Source organism: Pipistrellus kuhlii, unplaced genomic scaffold, assembly GCF_014108245.1.
Source record: "Pipistrellus kuhlii isolate mPipKuh1 unplaced genomic scaffold, mPipKuh1.p scaffold_m20_p_12, whole genome shotgun sequence".
NCBI lineage: Eukaryota > Metazoa > Chordata > Mammalia > Chiroptera > Vespertilionidae > Pipistrellus > Pipistrellus kuhlii.
Window position 1 is genome coordinate 26,418,130 of NW_023425427.1, and position 18,220 is coordinate 26,436,349.

An 18,220-nucleotide genomic window follows, 5' to 3' on the forward strand; every position below is an offset into this window, starting at 1 on the left:
TACATGTCTCCACCTCTTGAAGCTGGGCTTGGCCATATGACTTGTTTTGACTTACAGGATGTTAGTTAATAGGACACAAGCAGAACTTTGAAAGGAGCTAGCATATTGAGGATTCCTTTCTCTCTCTCTCTCTCTCTCTCTCTCTCTCTCTCTCTCTCTCTCTTTCTCTCTTTCTCTCTCTCTCTTTCTCTCTTTCTCTCTATAGCTGCTGGCATGCCTTCTTGTCACTATGGGAAGAGGCTCAAGCCAACCCACTGGATGGTGACCAAGTACACATGACCAGTGGTCCTCACAGTCAAGCAAGAAGTCTGGCACCAACCACTAGGAACATGAATGAAGCCATTCATTCGAGACCAACCAGGGCCTAGCTGCCCCATCAGTTGACCAAAGAGCCTACCAGTTAACAGCCTCATAGCAATAGTAATTACTATTTGTCAGGGGAGGTAAAAAAAGGTACAGGGGGGCATAAATGGCAACTGGACTTGGGGTGATAAGCACACAATACAACATACAGATGATGTATTATAGAATCGTATACCTGAAATCTATATAATTTTATTAACCAATGTTACTCCAATAAATTCAATTAGAAATAATAATTCCTATTTTAAGCCACTGGGTTTTGGGTGACTGTTTTCGCAGCAAGCTGGTGCGCTCCCCCGTGAGTATGTAAGTTTCCAGGCATTTGCTGCCCTTCTGTATCCCCAGGGCTCAGCAGAGCACTTGGCATAGAGCAGATATTCTAAAGCCTTCTGCAATGAATGTCGAAAGGCAAATGATGGCAAAGGGAACACCCACAAGTAAAATAAAGAAATGCCAGAGATGGCCTCCAGAGCTGTGATGAGAAAGTGGCAGACACACTTTCTGAGTTCACTTTAACCTTTGTCTTTCAGAGTTAGGGTGAACTAAATAAGAGATTTTAACTATTTTGTTAATAGAATATTTTAGTAAAAAAAAAAATCCACATGTTCACATGCAGTGTTTTAAATTGATTCAAAATAGGTCTAGAATAACGGCACTTAACTTGTCTAAGACTGCACAACATGTGACCTTTAGGATATTTTTCACATTATGCAGCACTTACTTTGCTCGTTTTGAGTTAATTCCGATTTTTAACAGCTCGCAAATCGGCGAACCAAATCATTGCATGTTGCTTCAATCCTGTCCTGCCAAAGAAGAAAAATCTGCTGCTTTGGATTCGTTTCAACAGTTGGAAATTCAGGCCATAACATTTTAAACCTCAGATGCTCCCTGCTGTGTCCACATCACATAAATCACACAAGTGCACAGATACCCACATGTTTGCGAAGTCAGTTCTCTAACAACGAGGGCATAATGTCCAGTGGAATAAGGTAGCGGATTTAAGTGGATTCTGCAGTAGTGGGTGCTGTAATCCTGAAAGCACAGTGTGGGCCTTAGAAAAGGCACAAGCAAATGCTATTGGCAAGCAGAGAGCAAGTCCTCTATTAAACAATGATTCAAGGTGCAGAGTTAGCAAGTTATTTTTATTCGGTGAAGGAAAGTAAAAGGCAAACTGTAATACACTATGTTTCTCTCTCCTTGAAAAAGAGAAAAACTCTCAATTTTCTAAAGGCTTAGCACGCATGAACAGGTATATCAGGAACAAGTCTTACCTGCAGAGCTGATCAGGCCAGAGAGAAGCAACACAGTGCAATTTAGCTCTGGGATCTTCAGGGGTTTTGTGTGTGTGTGTGTGTGTGTGTGTGTGTTTTTTCTTCAGGAAATGCAAATCTCTAAGCAATGGAGCCACAAGGCACCCAATACCCGTTATCTGGCTTCTGATTTTTATAAACACATATAATTATCGTTCACATAATGAGCAAAATGTATACTTGAAATCACTGAGGTTTTCCTAATAAGTTACAGGGTTCTTCTTCAGAGTATCACAGAATCCTCTCCCCTCTTTCCATCACATCTCTCAGTCTACACTGCTTAGTCTACACCGCCCTGCTGCTCCTGGGACCCAGGCTAATGGAGCATCCCACCTGGAGCTCCCAGCAAATTGTGCACCAATGGTTACAGAAGGGACATGTCTCACTTCTCACATTTCGTAGGCCAACAGCAAGTTTCCTGGCCAGCCTTACCACCAAAATAGGGGAATACAATCATATCACACAGCAAAGTGGAGAACCAGCAATGTTCAGTGGACAATACTAATGTCTCCATTTACTCTCTGCCTGTGTTTACTCACAGCCATTTATCCAATTCTGAATAGTTTCCTGAGGGCATTTCAATGGCAGAGCATTCCTCTAAAAGCCATATGAACCTCTTTAAGGGGTTTCCATCCAGCAGAGGAGATAAAATATATACAGAATACACGATTAAAATGTCAGAGGCCGGCAAAAAGCAGCAAAGTTCCATGAGAGTTTGAATGAAGGCGGTTTTAGCCACAGGCCATTTAATTTGAGGAAGTGACATCTGAGAAGGGCTTTGCAGAACCAGCGAGAACTGGACGTGAGATGCCCCAGCAGCGGGGATTACGTGAGTATATGTATTTAAACAGAAGACAGAAGATGAAGAGAAGAAGAGAGGAAGAAGGAGGGGAAGGAGAAGAGGAGGGGGGAGTGAGAGAAGGCAATTGATGGGAGAGAAGGAAGAATAAGAAGTAGTCTTTTCGGCCACAGTGGGTTCTGAGAAACTTAATCTGTCTTATGCGGCAAACTTTGAAGGGGAAGGCACTGGGGAATGGGCAGGACTAGTGTAGTAGTCCAAACAAGGAAGTAACAAATGGCTTAGCTACAGTACACCATCACAATAGAGGAGAGGATAGTTTTTCTCTAGGACTGGATATAGCATGGGAACACTCAGCTTCCCCATCTCCCTGTCATCTGACCCAGAAAATATAACTCACCTTTCCTTCCATCAGCCTGAGCCTGAAGGGTTGGTCATTTGAGACTGAGATCTGATCGAAATAAAGAGGTCAGATGGGACGACTCATCTCCATTGAGAGACTGGCTTCTGGCCATGTCACCCAACCAAGGCAGCATCCCTTTTATAATTAAGGGGATAGCTGCTTAAGTGTCCTGAGTTTATTTCCTGTTCCAATGGTATATCGGAAGCCGCTCCTTATGGACTAAGCTGCAAGGTTTAATTTATGTCAGGTTGTCCTGAGAATCTGCAATCCCTCCTCTCATGCAGATTTAGCTTCAGGTTTTGACCCTTCGAAAGCCAAGTAGGTACTGCCCCAAGTCTTTGGTCATCCCAAGATTCTACTGCTTACCTTATACAGAGCCTCAGAACCTTTTGTGTGTGCCCAATTTGGTTTGTTTTTTGTTACTTCCATTAATTCTATACAAACAGTAAAATCTGCCTGTGGTCTGAAACCTATTTTTACTGACCGATTCCTTCACTGGGGAGGGTAAACTCTGTGCTGTTCTTCCCATTGCTCCAATGGACACAAGACTTCCACTGAGACCCCTGGGAGAGGATCATAGCCACCAGGGTCCTTGGAGTTCCCTAAGACCATGGAGAAGCTATCCCTATCCTACGATGACCCGGAACTTGGCACCGAAGCAGACAATGTCACACTGTGTACTCTGACGGTCACACCAAGAATTCTCATGGAAGTCAAAGCCAGAGAGAATGAGCCTGCTGATCATGCCAAGGTCCGATAAGGATTCGGCAATTTCCTGGGAAGCCCTGGACTTTAGATCCACACACAAGTGACTTATCAGCCCTAGATTACTACTTGTCACCACCCGCCTTTACGGAACACACTCTTCGCCTTCCTTATTGACGGATTAGTAGAATTTTTTGTATTTCTTCTCTAATGTTCAGATTTATTTTTCATTTCATACACACTGTATAAAATACATTAGAAGTCAACCAATATTAAATTATTATTAATCTAGAGCAAGATACCATGCTATGAAACAATAAGTCCCCAAAAGAAGGGGAGGGGAGAAAAACTTTACTAAATTCTTAAAGAGAATTTTGAGCTAACTATACCTGTATTTTACCTACACCTATACCTATACTTACAGAGCAAGGTACAGAGGTGACATTGAGATGTGCCTTCAAGAAGAGATAGAATTTCCAGAAGTGCAAGAGGTTAGTGAATATTCCAGGTGGAAAGATTGGCACAGAAATGGGAAAACACTGAGTATAATATCTCAACGAGGAGTTCAGTCTGGCTTTGTTAAGGACAGAGCTGGAGAGACGATAAAAGTATTCCAGGACGAATAGTTGCCATTGAAAACCCAAAGAAGGAATCTGTTTAAACACAGTAAGCAAATGGGAGCTGCTGGTGGCCTCTGAAAGGGAGATGGGACCACTAAAATGAAACTTTAAGATCATTGTCTCCAACTTCAAGCTCAACCACTTCTTCGGTGTTAACTTGACCATGGGTTTTCTGTTCCCCTGGGGCCTTTGCACTTGGCTCTCTCCTCGGCCTGGACCTCCCCACCCCACCTCCATGTGGTTGGCTCCTTCAGAACATCCAGGCCTCTGCTAATTTCCTCCTCAATGACCCCCTGACCAGCTGATCTAAAGGAGTTCTCCCACCCTCAGTCACTTTTTACTCAACATATGTATTTTGTTTTCCAACAACACTTGTAATTTGAAATGATTTCATTCATTTCATTACCAGTTTATAATTTGACTTCTCCCATAATAATATAAGCTCTCATAGTAGTATAAGCATATTAAAGTCAAATATTATAGTACTGTGCCTATTAGAATGGCTGATAAACAATAGGGACTCCATAACTACTTTTAACAGCTTTATTGAGCAATAAATCACACATCATACATTTCACCTACCGTATTTTTCAGACCATAAGACGCACTTTTTTCCCCCCAGAAGTGGGGGGGAAAAGTCCCTGCGTCTTATGGTCCAAATATAGCCTACACATATACTTTAAAAAAAAAGTTTTTTTACTTGCCCGGCTCTGTGTGGTCTGTGTGTGCTTGCCTGGCTCTAAAATGGTTCTAAATGCTGCTGTTTACTTTACAGGGTTGATTACATGTGTTTATGACTGTGATGTTGGGTTTTAATGCACATAAAATATTTTAGGACACTATTTGTTTCAGAATCTTTTTTTCTTCATTTCCCTTCTCTAAAAACTGGTGCGTCTTATGGTCCGAAAAATACGGTACTTAACGTGTACTTTTCCAAAGATTTTAGTATAGTCACAGAGTTGTGCAAAAATCATCACCATCAATGTTAGAGTATTTTCATCACCCCAAATAGAAACTGCATATCCATTAGCAGTCTCTCCACATTCCCCCCACCTTTCCAGCCCTAGGGGACCCCTATACCACTTCCTGTCTCTTCGATTTGCCCACTCTGGACATTTCATGTAAATGGAATCATACTATACATACATGACTTTTTGTTACTGGCTCCTTTCACTTAGCATAGTGTTTTCACCTGGTTCATCCATGTTGTAACTTTTACCACCCAGTAATATTCTATTCCACAGATATAGGAAATTTTGTTTATCCATTCATCACTTGATGGACATTTGAGTGGTTTCCACTTTTTGGCTCTTACAAATAATGCTGCCATGAGCTTCTGTCTACAAGTCTTAGTCAGAACAAATGCTTTCATTTCTCTTAAGAGTAGAATTGCTGGGTTACATGTTAGCTCTTTGAGGAACTGCCGGACGGTTTTCCAGAATGGCTGCACCACTTTACATTTCTGGCAACAGGTAGGAGGGTTCCGATTTCGCTCCATCCTTGCCAATACTGCCATGATCTGTCTTTCCGATTATAGCAAGCCCAGCGAGTGTGAGCTTGTATCTCACTGTGGTTTTGATTTGCATTTCCCTGCTGACTAATGATGTTGAGCGTCTTTTCATACGTTTATTGGCCATTTGTATATCTTCTTTGGATAACTGTCTATTCAGACCCTTTGTGCTCATTCTTTATTGGGTTGTCTCTTTATTACTAAGTGTAGGGATTCTTGATATATTCTGGATACAAGTCTCTCACCAGATATGATTTTAAAATATTTTCTCCCACCCTGTGATTTTTTTTTTTTTTTACTTTCTTGATGGGGATCCTTCAATAATTCCTTTAAAAATAAAACAATGAATAAGACTAATCTTTCAAGACAGAGAAAACCTGTGGCTAGCTCTAAGTACATGGCAGCTTAGTGGCTGGGCAGGACCTAGAAGGGAATGCAAGTCAACTGTTATCACCGTTGAATTCTGTTTTTTGAATTCTATTTGCTGCTTCATTTCAGCATTATCCAACCAGCCCAGCGGCAATGACATCATCCAGTGATGAGTCAAAGAATGTAGCATTTGGTCAATTGGCTCATAGGCACTAGCCCAATAGAAAGATGCCCTGGAGTTACCAAAACAATAGAGGAAAAGGTTTTGCTGGAAGCTAGGCTGTAATAAATTGTAACTGGCCTACAATTTAGTTTTCTCTTGAAGAACTTTTAAATTGACGAATGAGATCCTCTACACACACAAGAAAGAAAAAAAAGAAAAAGAATAGGCCTGGGATAAGTAAGAAAGTATACTTCTAAATTTACAGTTTATGGATATCTGCTTAGAGATTAAGGACTCTGGGGTTGTCTCCCCTCTCCACACTGAATTCAGATTACAGAGCACTGCCCGGTTTTATTTTGGTTGAAAATTTTCAACGAATTAAAACAAGTTATAAGCCCTGGGAACAGCGATATGGAGGGAACTGGCTTATTTTTACAGCTGGAAGAGCTTCTTCACCGAGGAGAAAAATACCAGACCTTCAGTGCTTACTACAAAAATATCAGACCATAGTACTTAGTAGAGACACAAGGTGGTGTGCGTATGAGTGTGTTTGTGTGTGCATGTGTGCTTTTAATAAAAGTTAAGGAGTTTCAATGCTGGCATGGAACCCACAATGTGATTCCAGAGAAATAACCTCTGAGATAATGCACAGAGGGTTAAACTAGAAACTTAATGCTTCCTTTGTGATGCTAGCCCTAAATTAACAATCAGATTAACATACAAATGCCAAGAAAATCAGTCTATTATGTAGAGCAATCTAAAAATAGTATATAATAGAGAGACATCTATAAATACATTTTAAAACACACTTGAAAAAATACATCTTTATTCCTATTAGGCAGAAAACTAATAACATAAAAGACAGGTTCAGGATTTAGCTTCCTTTTACTATATAAAATGATGTATGTAAAGGGCAGAATACGTGACATATGGATAAATTATAGGTTTAATTATTATAACTGAAAGAAGCTACATGACAACTTAAGGGGGAAGTAAACATAAAGTGTGACATGGCATATACCATTTTAAAACCATCCTTAAATATTATTTCTGGTTTCATATTCTCTGTTTACACCCCTCCCTCTGTATTCAGTGCTCAACACCATCTTCCGTTGTCAATCAAATATGGGAAGGCACATTTGGGGGTTGAAAGCAATCACCCAGGTGTCTTTCTTTATCCCTTAAGTTAATACAGGGCCTGCAGTGCAAATAAGAGTGGGCAGATGTGCAAAGGAGAGATAATACCTAAATTATCTGAGGAGAATTGAAGTGTGGAGCAGACTTCATGTTTATCTGCTTAGTGTGTATACTGCCACAAGTCACCTGGAATCTTCATCTTATCCAAACTGATAAGCCTTCCATTCTTCCCAGCCTCACAGTTTAACTCCATCTACCCACTGGCCTTCACATGTTCACCATCTGGTCAGTCCACCAGCACATCCACACCTTATCATCATGGAGAATAGCATTAACCTAGAGCTTACGAGGGGGGGAGGGGACATCTTCTGGGATGGCTCCCATCTTTCCACTTCAACCGCTCTTACCAAACTGGCCCTCCTATCTTATTTTGAACTTCAAACCCCTACACCCACCCTATTGCTTTGGTCCACCTCTCTCGTTTTGACCTCATCAAAGCCTGGACACCACGGTCAAGCATTTCAAAGGTGGTAACCCTTGTATTCAAGAACCATTCTTCTCCCCTACTTCCACTCCCAGCTTTCCACAGTATCTTTTTACCTTCTCTTCCACTCTGGTAAATTCTAACTGTTCTATCCTTTTCTAACTGGAAATTACTGAGCATTAGAGCAAAACCACAAATTAATACAGATTGGTTCATTTTTTTTTCACTCCTTCATTTAACCACTAGTTACTCAACAATAACTAAGATCAAATAACCTCATTCTATTTGGCAATTCTTAGTCATCGATCATTGATTCTTATCAGGATTCCCTAAAAAGTTTCCAAAACATTGGAACACCCAGGTATCAGTTTCACCCAGCTCCCTGTTCACTCTCTCTCTCTCTCTCTCTCTCTCTCTCTGCAGATGGCCTTCCCCTCTGAGTGACTGAGATCCAGGTCATTTTACATGCACGCTCCCTTCCATCCTCCCCAGCGTGTACTCCCCTGAATCTCTACTTCATTCCTCTTCAGTCTCAGTGTTCCTCTCCTTTCCAAATCCGTTCCTCCCTACATAAACCCTTCAGGCTTCCTACCCCAGTGCCCACTGTGCTTGTCCTATGCCACCCACTGTGCCAGATGCTGGGGATACAACAGGGATAAGACACCACCCTGCACTCCAGAGGAGCTCAACAAGTAATGGACGGACATGTGTGCAGTTACACACACACACACACACACACACACACACACACACACAATTAGAGTGACCATACATATCATTTCTCTTCCAAATTCAGACATGTTTGAAAGTGAAAGGGATGTAAAAAATACTCAACGGAGGTGAACTGATTTACCACCGGCAGGCGTAAATCAGGACTATCTCTGGCACAATAAATATTATGTGACAATATAATTGGTCAGACCAATTATAACATAGTATGGTGTTTTCATTTGTACAGCTGTTAAAATTTGTCTAAAATTATTTAGTAACATTGGGAAAAGGCTCACAATAAAATGTTAAGTGAAAACAGCAGGATGAAAACAGTATGTAAAAACTGATTATAACTTGGTTAAAAAAAACACAAAACACCAAGATATAATAACTGAGATTTATTGAGTGTATAGTAGGTGCCAGGTACTATTTAACTACTTTGAAGTAATCCTCACAACAAGTCCATCAGGGAATGCTATTTGATCTTTTTCAAGCATGAAGAAACAGAGGCACAGAGAGCTTCAGCCACTTGCCCAGGGTCCCTGACTAGGAAGTAGCATTATTAGGACTGGTTCTAGACCAGTGATCCCAACTACCCCAATACATTGATGAGAAAGAGATGAAGGGAGAGAACAGAGGTGGGTGGCAGATGTACAATGATAACTTTTGTACTCAATCCCTCTGCCCTTTGACCCCAACTCCCACTTGTTCAATCAAGCATTGGCACTCAGAGCACTGGTAACTGCCTCGTCACAAAATCTTTCAGCCAGGTTTCAGTTCTCATCTCTCTGGAGTCCACAGCAGTTCTCACTATGGTACACCCTATAAACAGGTACCCGTGCTTCCTGCAGCTTTCTGACTGTATCTTCCCCTGAGTGGCATGGCGTTAGGTTCTATCCTCAGCCCTCTTCTCTCTTCCCGCTTCATCCCTTCCCAATCCTATGCGCCTCCACAGCTTCACTGATACTGAGGATGAGTGCCAGCCTTTACCTTGTTCCCATCCTAAATTCTATTCTGCCTAATGGACATTTCTTTTCTTTTCTTTTTAATATATTTTATTGATTTTTCCACAGAGAGGAAGAGAGAGGAATAGAGAGGTAGAAACACTGATGGGAGAGAATCATCAATCAGCTGCCTCCTGCACACCCCCTACTGGGGACGTGCCCGCAACCCAGGCACAAGCTCTTGGCCAGAATCGAACCCAGAACCCTTCAGTCCACAGGCTGACGCTCTATCCACTGAGCCAAACCGGTTTCGGCCTAATGGACATTTCTATGTGTATGCCATTCTACCTACCAACTCCATTAAGGCAGAACCTATGCTCCCACCGACTGTTCTAATTCTGCAAATGAGTCCTCCATTCTCCTGGTCCCATGGCTGTAAACTCTGCAGTTATCTTCACCTTCCTTTCCATGTTCCACTTCCACTCAGTGACCGAGCCATAGTGAATCCATCTCTACAAGAGCTTCCAAATCTATTTCACCTCCACTGTCAGAGCTTCTTGCTCATCACCAATAATCTTTACCAACACAATAGCCTCTTTGCCTCCACTAGCTCATTATACACACTGCTAACAATGGACAAGCCCAGGCAGGGCTGAACCATACTCTACTGCCTACAACTCCATTTCTCTTGCTGAACAACACTTATGGGTAAAAATGTCTCAGCTCCTTGAGAGCAGAGTATCTTATAATGGTACATGGTGGTCTCCCATGTGTGATGAATCAATAGGTTGCTGCCTCCTTTTCAGGGACCTTTAATAGAACTCTTTATCCTACATAATAATGTTGAAACTCCCTAACCTAGGCATGCATGTATGGACTTATACTAGTATAATCTGATCTGTACTAAGGTTTGTCTTGTTTCCTTTCTGGCCTCATTCACCTCCCAGGATTAACCCGAACTGCAGAGTTTATTGGCAATGATTGTTCCTTCTTAGTACACTTAGATATAGCGATGTAACCTATTGAAACTAGTGAGAATGTTAAACTAGTAAACCCATCAGATGAGCCATATCCTCTGTTTCCAATGCCTTCCATATGCACCCAGAACTCACTCTTCACTGTTTATCAACCTTTCAATCATCCCACAAACTCACAGTTCAAAATTAATCAGTAGAGGGGGAGGCCTGAAGAGGGCATCTCTGAGCAAGGATCTTCCTACTGATTTGGAAATGCTGCTTCCAAAGTAATTTCACCCTAAAGTATATGCAAATTTAACTTGGATAAAAATAAAAATTTGCAGATTTACATCTATAGACACATACACACATATATGCATATATATCCTCTAGCATGCATGAATGTCTACAAGCCTTCGTTTTTATCATTCAGAAAGCCAAAGTCAGCTTCTTTGTCAATGAGTCCAACCTGAATTAGCCAAGTAATCAAGTCCCAGAGCAGAGAGATGCCTGGAGATGCTTCAGCCTTGGGTAAACCCAGACACTACTTCACATAACTTGAACAGACAACACAAATACCCCTCCCTACCCAGGGGAGGTTTCTGGGTCAGGACTCCCTCCCTTCACCAAAGAGCCAGACATCCCTGGACCCTTTCCCAGCACACTACCCTGCTTCTCTGGCTGACCTTTAAGGTTAGGACCTCTGGATACAAGCTCATGAAAGATAGCAATAAGGCAAATTCAGCTGCCTTGGGGCTCACAAAAAATGCCATTTTTCATTTCAAATAGACCCCGAAAATCCCCATGGCCACATACAAGCCATTCCTAGCCTCTGAGGTTAATGCAACAGACCTGCCATCATCAGGCCAAGCACTCTGCACTGTTTTGTCTCATGAAAGGTTCCCCTACGCATGAGAACTATGCCTGTGAGAGAGGCCAGCAGAGGTCAGGGCCAAGGTTCATGGGCATGAAGAGCTGCCCGGTGCAAAGCCAGATGGATCACCCAGGGATCAACCTGAGACTCCCACATTAACTCACTTTTCTCCTTACAAAATGCTAGGGATTTAACAGCCCGTTCCCATAGGACCCAGCAGACAAGCCATGTCCCCTGTTTCCAATGACATCCATGTGCACCCAGAACTCACTCTCCACTGTTTCAATCATCCCACAAACTCACAGGTCAACATTAATCAGCAGAGGGGGAGCCCTTCAGGGCGTCTCTGAGCAAGGATCTTCCTACTGATTTGGAAAGGCAGCTTCTAACTTTCCTCATGCAAACTATCTTCGGGATTCAACAAAACACACATGTAAGTATAGTACAAGGAAGATGCTTTATATAATAACCAACCTTTCCAATATTTTTCTTCCCTTTCTTCCATCCCCAGCAAGTTTATCCTTTAATATTTAACGGATCCAGCTGAGAGGAAGGCACTGCCATGGGAAACCAGCTGGAATGATTTAGAATCCAACAGAAAACTAGTTTAAGTTGTTAGTTGATATGGAAAACCATTTCCCCTGTTTACAAAGCTCTAGCTCTGACTTAGCTTTTCTGATCTCCACATTTTTGCATCTCCCATTTAAAAAAATGTCTTCCTTTCTTTCTATCTCAATAAAGTTGGAATCTCACTTATTGCCCATTCAGATTCAACAAAACTTTCATTTGCAAGCCTAAGGATTTGCTGGGCAATGCATAGTCAACTCAATCTATTATCTAGAGACTTATCATTTTACAGATGAATAGGAGCTCCATTAAGTTCAATGACTTGCCTGCTCTCAAAGACCTTGCATGTGATATCATTGGAGTTTCCAAGTCTATACTTTCAGTGGGAACTCCAGGTGAAAATCTTCCTCAGTATTGCTTGAATCTGGCTTTATCCTTCTGGAACCTTACTCAAGGTAAGTTACAAGGAGTTTCTGCTCCTGGCAATCTCAGCTTGAAATCCAGGAGTAGAGGCAATTTGCAGAAGGATAAATGCAGCTACTACACATTGCAAACAACCTTCATGGGGGACCTCCTCCAGGGGTTCAAACAACCAGAAATTAATTCCTCCTGGTTTGTAGATTGAGTCCAATGGTTCATAATTAACATGATGTCAATTCTTATTCCTTTAGGTCATGTGTGTTCTCTAATCACTACATTGTTAGCTGAAAGGGTCAGAGCACACAATTAGTGAGGGAGGGCTTAGGCAGTCCTTTCCATCCCCATGCAGACCAACAGGCAGGCACACCTACCCTCAGCTGGCCCAGCAGGTGCTGATCATACCAGATACTCTGAGGGCTAGGGGTCAGGACTCACAGGGGAAGAGGCAGGGCATTCTACAGCTGACACTAAAACCAAGCAAAATACAATATATGCTGACATGACAACTATTACTACTAATGATGGTATCACTTCAGAATTTAAGGCAATGCCATTCACAAAACATAAACATGATGTTTTTGAAAACCTTCCAAAAACATAATGTGTCTCTATAACCAAAAGGGGGGGGGGGGGGGGGGGGAACACCCTCATTATTGTTCCTTCCAGGAAGTCAAGCGTATTCTGTTTGCCAGTTTGTTAGCCTGCTCACTCTTGTGTTACTCGGCACATCCTATCTTTCATGAACACAAGGGGCACGCCTATCCTTTTCTGTAGAAATCTCCAGGCCAGAAACTTATCTCTGGTGGCTTTTAAATGCTGAGATGCTATACAAAACATCACACTGACATTCTGATAGCCAAAACTGCACCTATACTGTGGTGAAAACTCACTGCCTTACTCACCTAACACATTATACTGAAGACCTCAAAAATACTCCCAGGACTCCAGAAAAAATAACAGGCCTCAGTTCAATTTGTGACACATGGGGAGGAACCCCAAGCCCAAATGGGGAAAAAACAGGAGAATATTCCAGGATCCTTGCACATGAGTTACTGCCCTCAACGGAACCACAGCTGGTTTGTTGATGGGAAGAAAGAATAACAAACCCAAACCGAGGTCTGAAGTGTTAAAAGGTCAGAGCAGTTAAGAATGGATAAGAAATACATTTGGCCCTTACAGTGAGGTGATACTGCAGGTGTGAACTCAATTTACCACCCCAAGGACTTAGCATAGGATGACACTCCTTTGATCTACAAAGAAAATGCTTTACACTGTAAGCATAGCTGATCTTTTTACGCTGCTCATGGCTTTAGTTCAAGGGGTCCTCAGTAACCTCTGTTAAGCCCTAAATTTCCTCATTGGCCTTGTAAAAGCACCATAAATAGTGTTTTGCGTGATGCATATGTAAACTTTCTTAGTATTACTTTTTAAGTGAAAAGATATGGTAGAAGACTCTTTGAAAAAAAAAAAGCCAGGCCCTCACAGGACACTGCAATATGTGCTTGTTCAAAAGCGGGTTTGGGGACGAGAGCTGCTCTGCCTGCCAGGTTCTGCAATCTAACATAGAGTTCCAATACATACAGGTCTTTTGGTCCTTGCAAGTCAGGAAGCTTCTTAGACTCAAGAAGTCCAGGTGTGTCTGAATTAAGACTAGATGTTTGTGAACACTAAATCAGAATTCAGGGAGACAGGGCTTTTGCTTTCTTCCTCCTTCCCTCCATGGGGTGGAGGGAGTCTCTAGAAGGCAGGATTCAAGCAGGAACAGGCCTGGATCACAGAGACCTAGGTCTGAACCATAGCTGGGTGACCCTGAACGTGTCCACTTCTCCAGTCTTGGTTTCCTCTCTGCTCCATGTGGAGTAAAATCCACATGGAAATAATGGTCGTTTGGTTTAGATTAGGAAAGCAGTTTTACAAGGCCAATGAGGAAAGTGTATGTTCAAGAACTTATTCTTCCAAACGTGCCTGGCATGTGGAAGATGCTCCATGTTAGCTGAACCCAGAAAGGTCAGCATAGCTACTCTTTCAGTGTGAGCCTTCCCAGTTACACCCCCAGTCCCAAGCAGCACCTAACTTTAAGCTCATATAAAAAAGACTGGAGCAGGCTCAGTGTTTTCTACCAATGGCAAAAGAGTCCTAACAAGTCATTTGAATTGAATTCTCCTGAAGATGACACACTCTGGCTGTCTTCCCTTACTTCCTTCCAGGTGTGTATCTCGGTCAGGGAGGGAAGGGGGTGAATACAGGCTATGCCCCTAGCCCTGGTCTCAGTCCTCCACAAGACTGGCTTCTCTAGAAGGAGTCCTCCTTCTGGACCAGCAAGTGTAAGACCTGTGCTCCCACTGCTCCGAGCCCCCCAAGCGCTCCCTAGTTCTTTCTAGATGCAGGACAGCAGCCCTGACTTCCCAGTCCCAGGGCTCCAGGGCTCACATTCCTGGATGTGGAGCTCAGAGGCATCAGAAACCGCCTGCACTCTGCTGCTTTGGCGGCATCAGCTGGCCTGTTCTCGCTTCCCCCTGGCAGGGCTTGCAGGGCGCGTGCATGCCCCAAGCAGTCCCAGAAGCTGTCTCCTATGAGGGTGCCCCGCCACTCTGGCCTCCCAATCTCAGCCGTGTCTCCCCAGGGTCTCGCCAGGGCCTCCTTTTCCTCTGACCAGTCCCGGGGAAGCGATTGGGGGTGGGGCGAGACACTTTCTGGGACCCGCTGACACCGCCCTCTCCATCCCATTTCTTGCCAAGAAAGAGGTAGAGGAAGCCAAGACCATTTAGTCAGCAGGTCCCTCCAAATCTGTTGAGCCAACAATCATCCCCATACACCATTCAATTAATTGTCCCCCCCAGCTGGGCAGCTCTACGGAAAGCCCCTGAGAGGTACCCCATAAAAAACCCCGCGCCCCGCTGCCCGCCCAACTCTCCCCCCGCGCCACCTCCCGGCTCCGCACATCCCTCCCGGGGAAAGCTCGCAGAATCCGGTCAGCGGGTCTCGGAGGTCTCCCACCTCCCCTTCCGACACCCCTCTCCGGGAGCCCACAAGTAGATCCCGCGCAAGAGGCCAACAAGCGGGGAGGGCTGCCCCCAAATCTGCGCTCACCCCGGGCCCAGCCCCCTTTCCCTCCCTCCATCCCAGTCCTCTCTTCCAGCTCCACTCCCTGCGCCTCCAGCGCCTCCTGCTCCTCCAGCGCCAGCATCCCTTAGGCTCAAAAAGAGGAAACTTCTTTCTGGGCTAAATTCTGGTCCTAGTAGGAAAGGTTCCGTCTTCCCCGCCTCCCTCCAACTCCGGAGGAAACCACAAGGAGCCGGCACCAACCTTTCCCCCTAATCTCCCACCCCCCCCCAAAAAAAAAAAAATAGAGCTGGGGCTCCTAGTGCTCCCCGACTTTGCAGGTTAACAGGTCCGGTAGGGTCAGGACCACCACGGGAGCTGTATGGACATTCATGATTTTTCCCAGAGACCCTCGTGGCTTGCAAGAAACTAGTAAACAAAACGCAAACCCCAGCAACTTTGGCGAGTGAGTGTATAAATGTGTGCAAAAAACCGAGGGTGGGAGAGAAAGAGAGAGACACAGAGAGAGCATAGCTCAAGAGTTAGAACAGCTGCAGGAGCACATCTGGAAGAGGGGGAAGGGGGGCTGAGAGGAGGGGACGAGAAGCGTGCTGCCAAAGAGGAATCCCCCCCTCTCCCGGGCCGCTCCAGGGCCCAGGACCCAGGGCCGGGCCGGCCGGGGCCGTTACCTGTCCCACGTTGATGAAGCCGTACTTGCTGGCGATGCGGTTGGCCTCTGGGAAGCCGCCGGCGATCTTGACCGCCCAGTGGTTGGTATAGACGCGCGTCCGGCACACGGGGAGCAGGCAGCCTGCGAGCAGCGCCAGCACGCACAGCAGGTCCAGCCGCCCCGGGCAGCAGCCGCAGCGGCCCCCCCAGCCCATGGCCCCGAGCTCCGCAGCCTTCCCCTCTCTCGCTCGCTCGCTCGCTCGCTCCGGCGCACTCCGCGGCGCGCGCACAACTAACTTCTCCTCCGGCCTGGGCCGCCCCGGCTCGCAGCCCCGGGAGATCGGCGGCGGGAGGCGGCGAGCCCCAGCAGGAGGGAGCAGAGTAGCGAGCCCCGAGCCTGCGGCTAGACCATCCCTGGGGCTGCGGGGACCTGCGCTCCCCGCTCTGCCTCCCGCGGGGCGATCGGCGGGGGGCTCTCTCCGGTTTGCGCGCTGGAGGCAGTGGAGCCGGACGGGCGCCCTCCCGCAGTTGGGTCTCGCTGGGCTCGGGTTCCCCGGACTCTTCGACTCGCCCTCGCTCCTCCTCGCGGGGCCCCCAAGCTCGGCGGAGGCGGCGGTGCAGGCAGCGGCCGGCCGGGTGCCCCCTCTGCTGGCCCGGGCTCCGCGCGCTCGCTGCTAGCTTTGCTCCCTGCGCTCCCTCCGGCTGCAAACAGCGCGCGGGGAGAGTGAGCGGCAATGGCAGCAGCAGCGCCTGCTCTGCATAAATGACTCCCCCCGCCCCCCTGAACACCCCTCCTTTCCCCACATCCCCCCCCCCCCCTCCACAGCCCCTCCTCTCCCTCCTCCGCCCGCCCGCCCGCCCGCCCGACAGCGGCCACAGCCAGACGCCTACCAGGTCCTAGCGCCGCCGGGTTTGCTAGGCTGTAACCTCCAGGGTCGGGGCAGTAAAAGGGAGACTTTCCAAAAGGCTGGGAGGAGAGCTCTGGTGGAGACCTCTTGCTTTTAGCCCCATTTTCTCTCCTCCCTCCTCCATTTGTATTAATTTTACTGCCACTTCCCCCAAAGACTAAGATTTACAAGATTTTGGTTCGAGTCAAGCGCCCCGACAATTCATCCTCGCTCTGAACCTGAAACAACTAAGCACGTAAGGAGGTCCCTTGCATGTCAATTACCAACAAATAGCCCTAGATTTTCACTTCGTTAATTCTTCGTGCTTTTCAGCAACTGTGTATGTTACACACTCTGCTCCCAGGAGAAGCTACCACACAGCACGTATGCCCGTCTACTCTTGCAAAAGCCAACCATGGTGCGGCCAAAGCCAAGTGTGCTGCCTGCTGACTTTCAAAATCTGTGCATCAGATTCTAGGCAACACCGCGCGGGGAGAGCAGAGTTACAGCTAAGGAACTGAGGAAAGATGTTTCTATGAATATTTAGTATGAAGTGGATGGAAATGTAGGGCCAATGGAATAACTTCATTCATTCCTTCCATTCAGTCTAATGCGGGCTTTTTTCTTTCTTTTTTCTTTTTTCTTTTTTTTTTCCCTCCCCTCACCAAGGGAAAAGTTTTCCAACTTTTCCAAACAGGGCCCTGAAACTTCAATATAAAATGGACCACCGAGGAAGTTCAGGTGACTACACTGCCTTCATTCCTGTGTCAAGCACTGGCTGCCCGGGGCAGGAGGGCCTTCAGATTGACACCCTTCTGCTGATCAGCCTCCTCGCCTTTTTTGGCACAGGATTATTTCTTGTGAAAAGAAAAAGGTACCCTTTATGAAATAATTCATTGACCTTAAAAAAGTATTCACTATTTCCCTAACTCCTCCATCCTCCTTTTCCCCTTTCCTTCTCCAATCCCCCTATCTTTTCTTCCTAAGCATTGGTTAAATGTATTTGAGATTAATTAACCTTCACACCTATGGCTTTGGGCAATGATCCTTTTATCTGCCTAGGGCTTTACTCCCTCCCCCCCACCTCTTCCGCTCACCTGAATCATATCTGCAAACTCAATTTTCATAAATTTAAAGGTCATAAACTGTGTAAGTTGAATTCATAACTCATAAAATTATTTTATGACATTTACACATCGTATAAGTTATGCTATATTATTTAATCTTGAAAAACAAACAACCCACTAAATAATATTATCCCCCAATTACTGATTAAGTGGAAGATCA

General features: G+C 45.2%; 1 protein-coding gene across 7 annotated transcripts in view; it reads right to left on the reverse strand.

Moving 5' to 3' along the window:
* Window positions 1-16,802, reverse strand: part of PCSK5 (proprotein convertase subtilisin/kexin type 5) — a 394,890-nt gene extending 378,088 nt beyond the window's left edge. For 5 of the 7 annotated variants that reach the window (XR_004987160.2, XM_036433765.2, XM_036433766.2 and 2 more), the window contains exon 1: window positions 16,067-16,797. Coding sequence is in view for 6 of the 7 variants with exons in the window: in XM_036433765.2 (XP_036289658.1) it covers window positions 16,067-16,261 (195 nt within the window). In the remaining variant the exon portion in view is untranslated. Of the gene's footprint in view, window positions 1-16,066 lie in introns of all 7 variants that reach the window. The other 2 variants (XM_036433764.2, XM_036433763.2) reach the window with 1 other exon arrangement.
* Window positions 16,803-18,220: the final 1,418 nt, after the last annotated feature.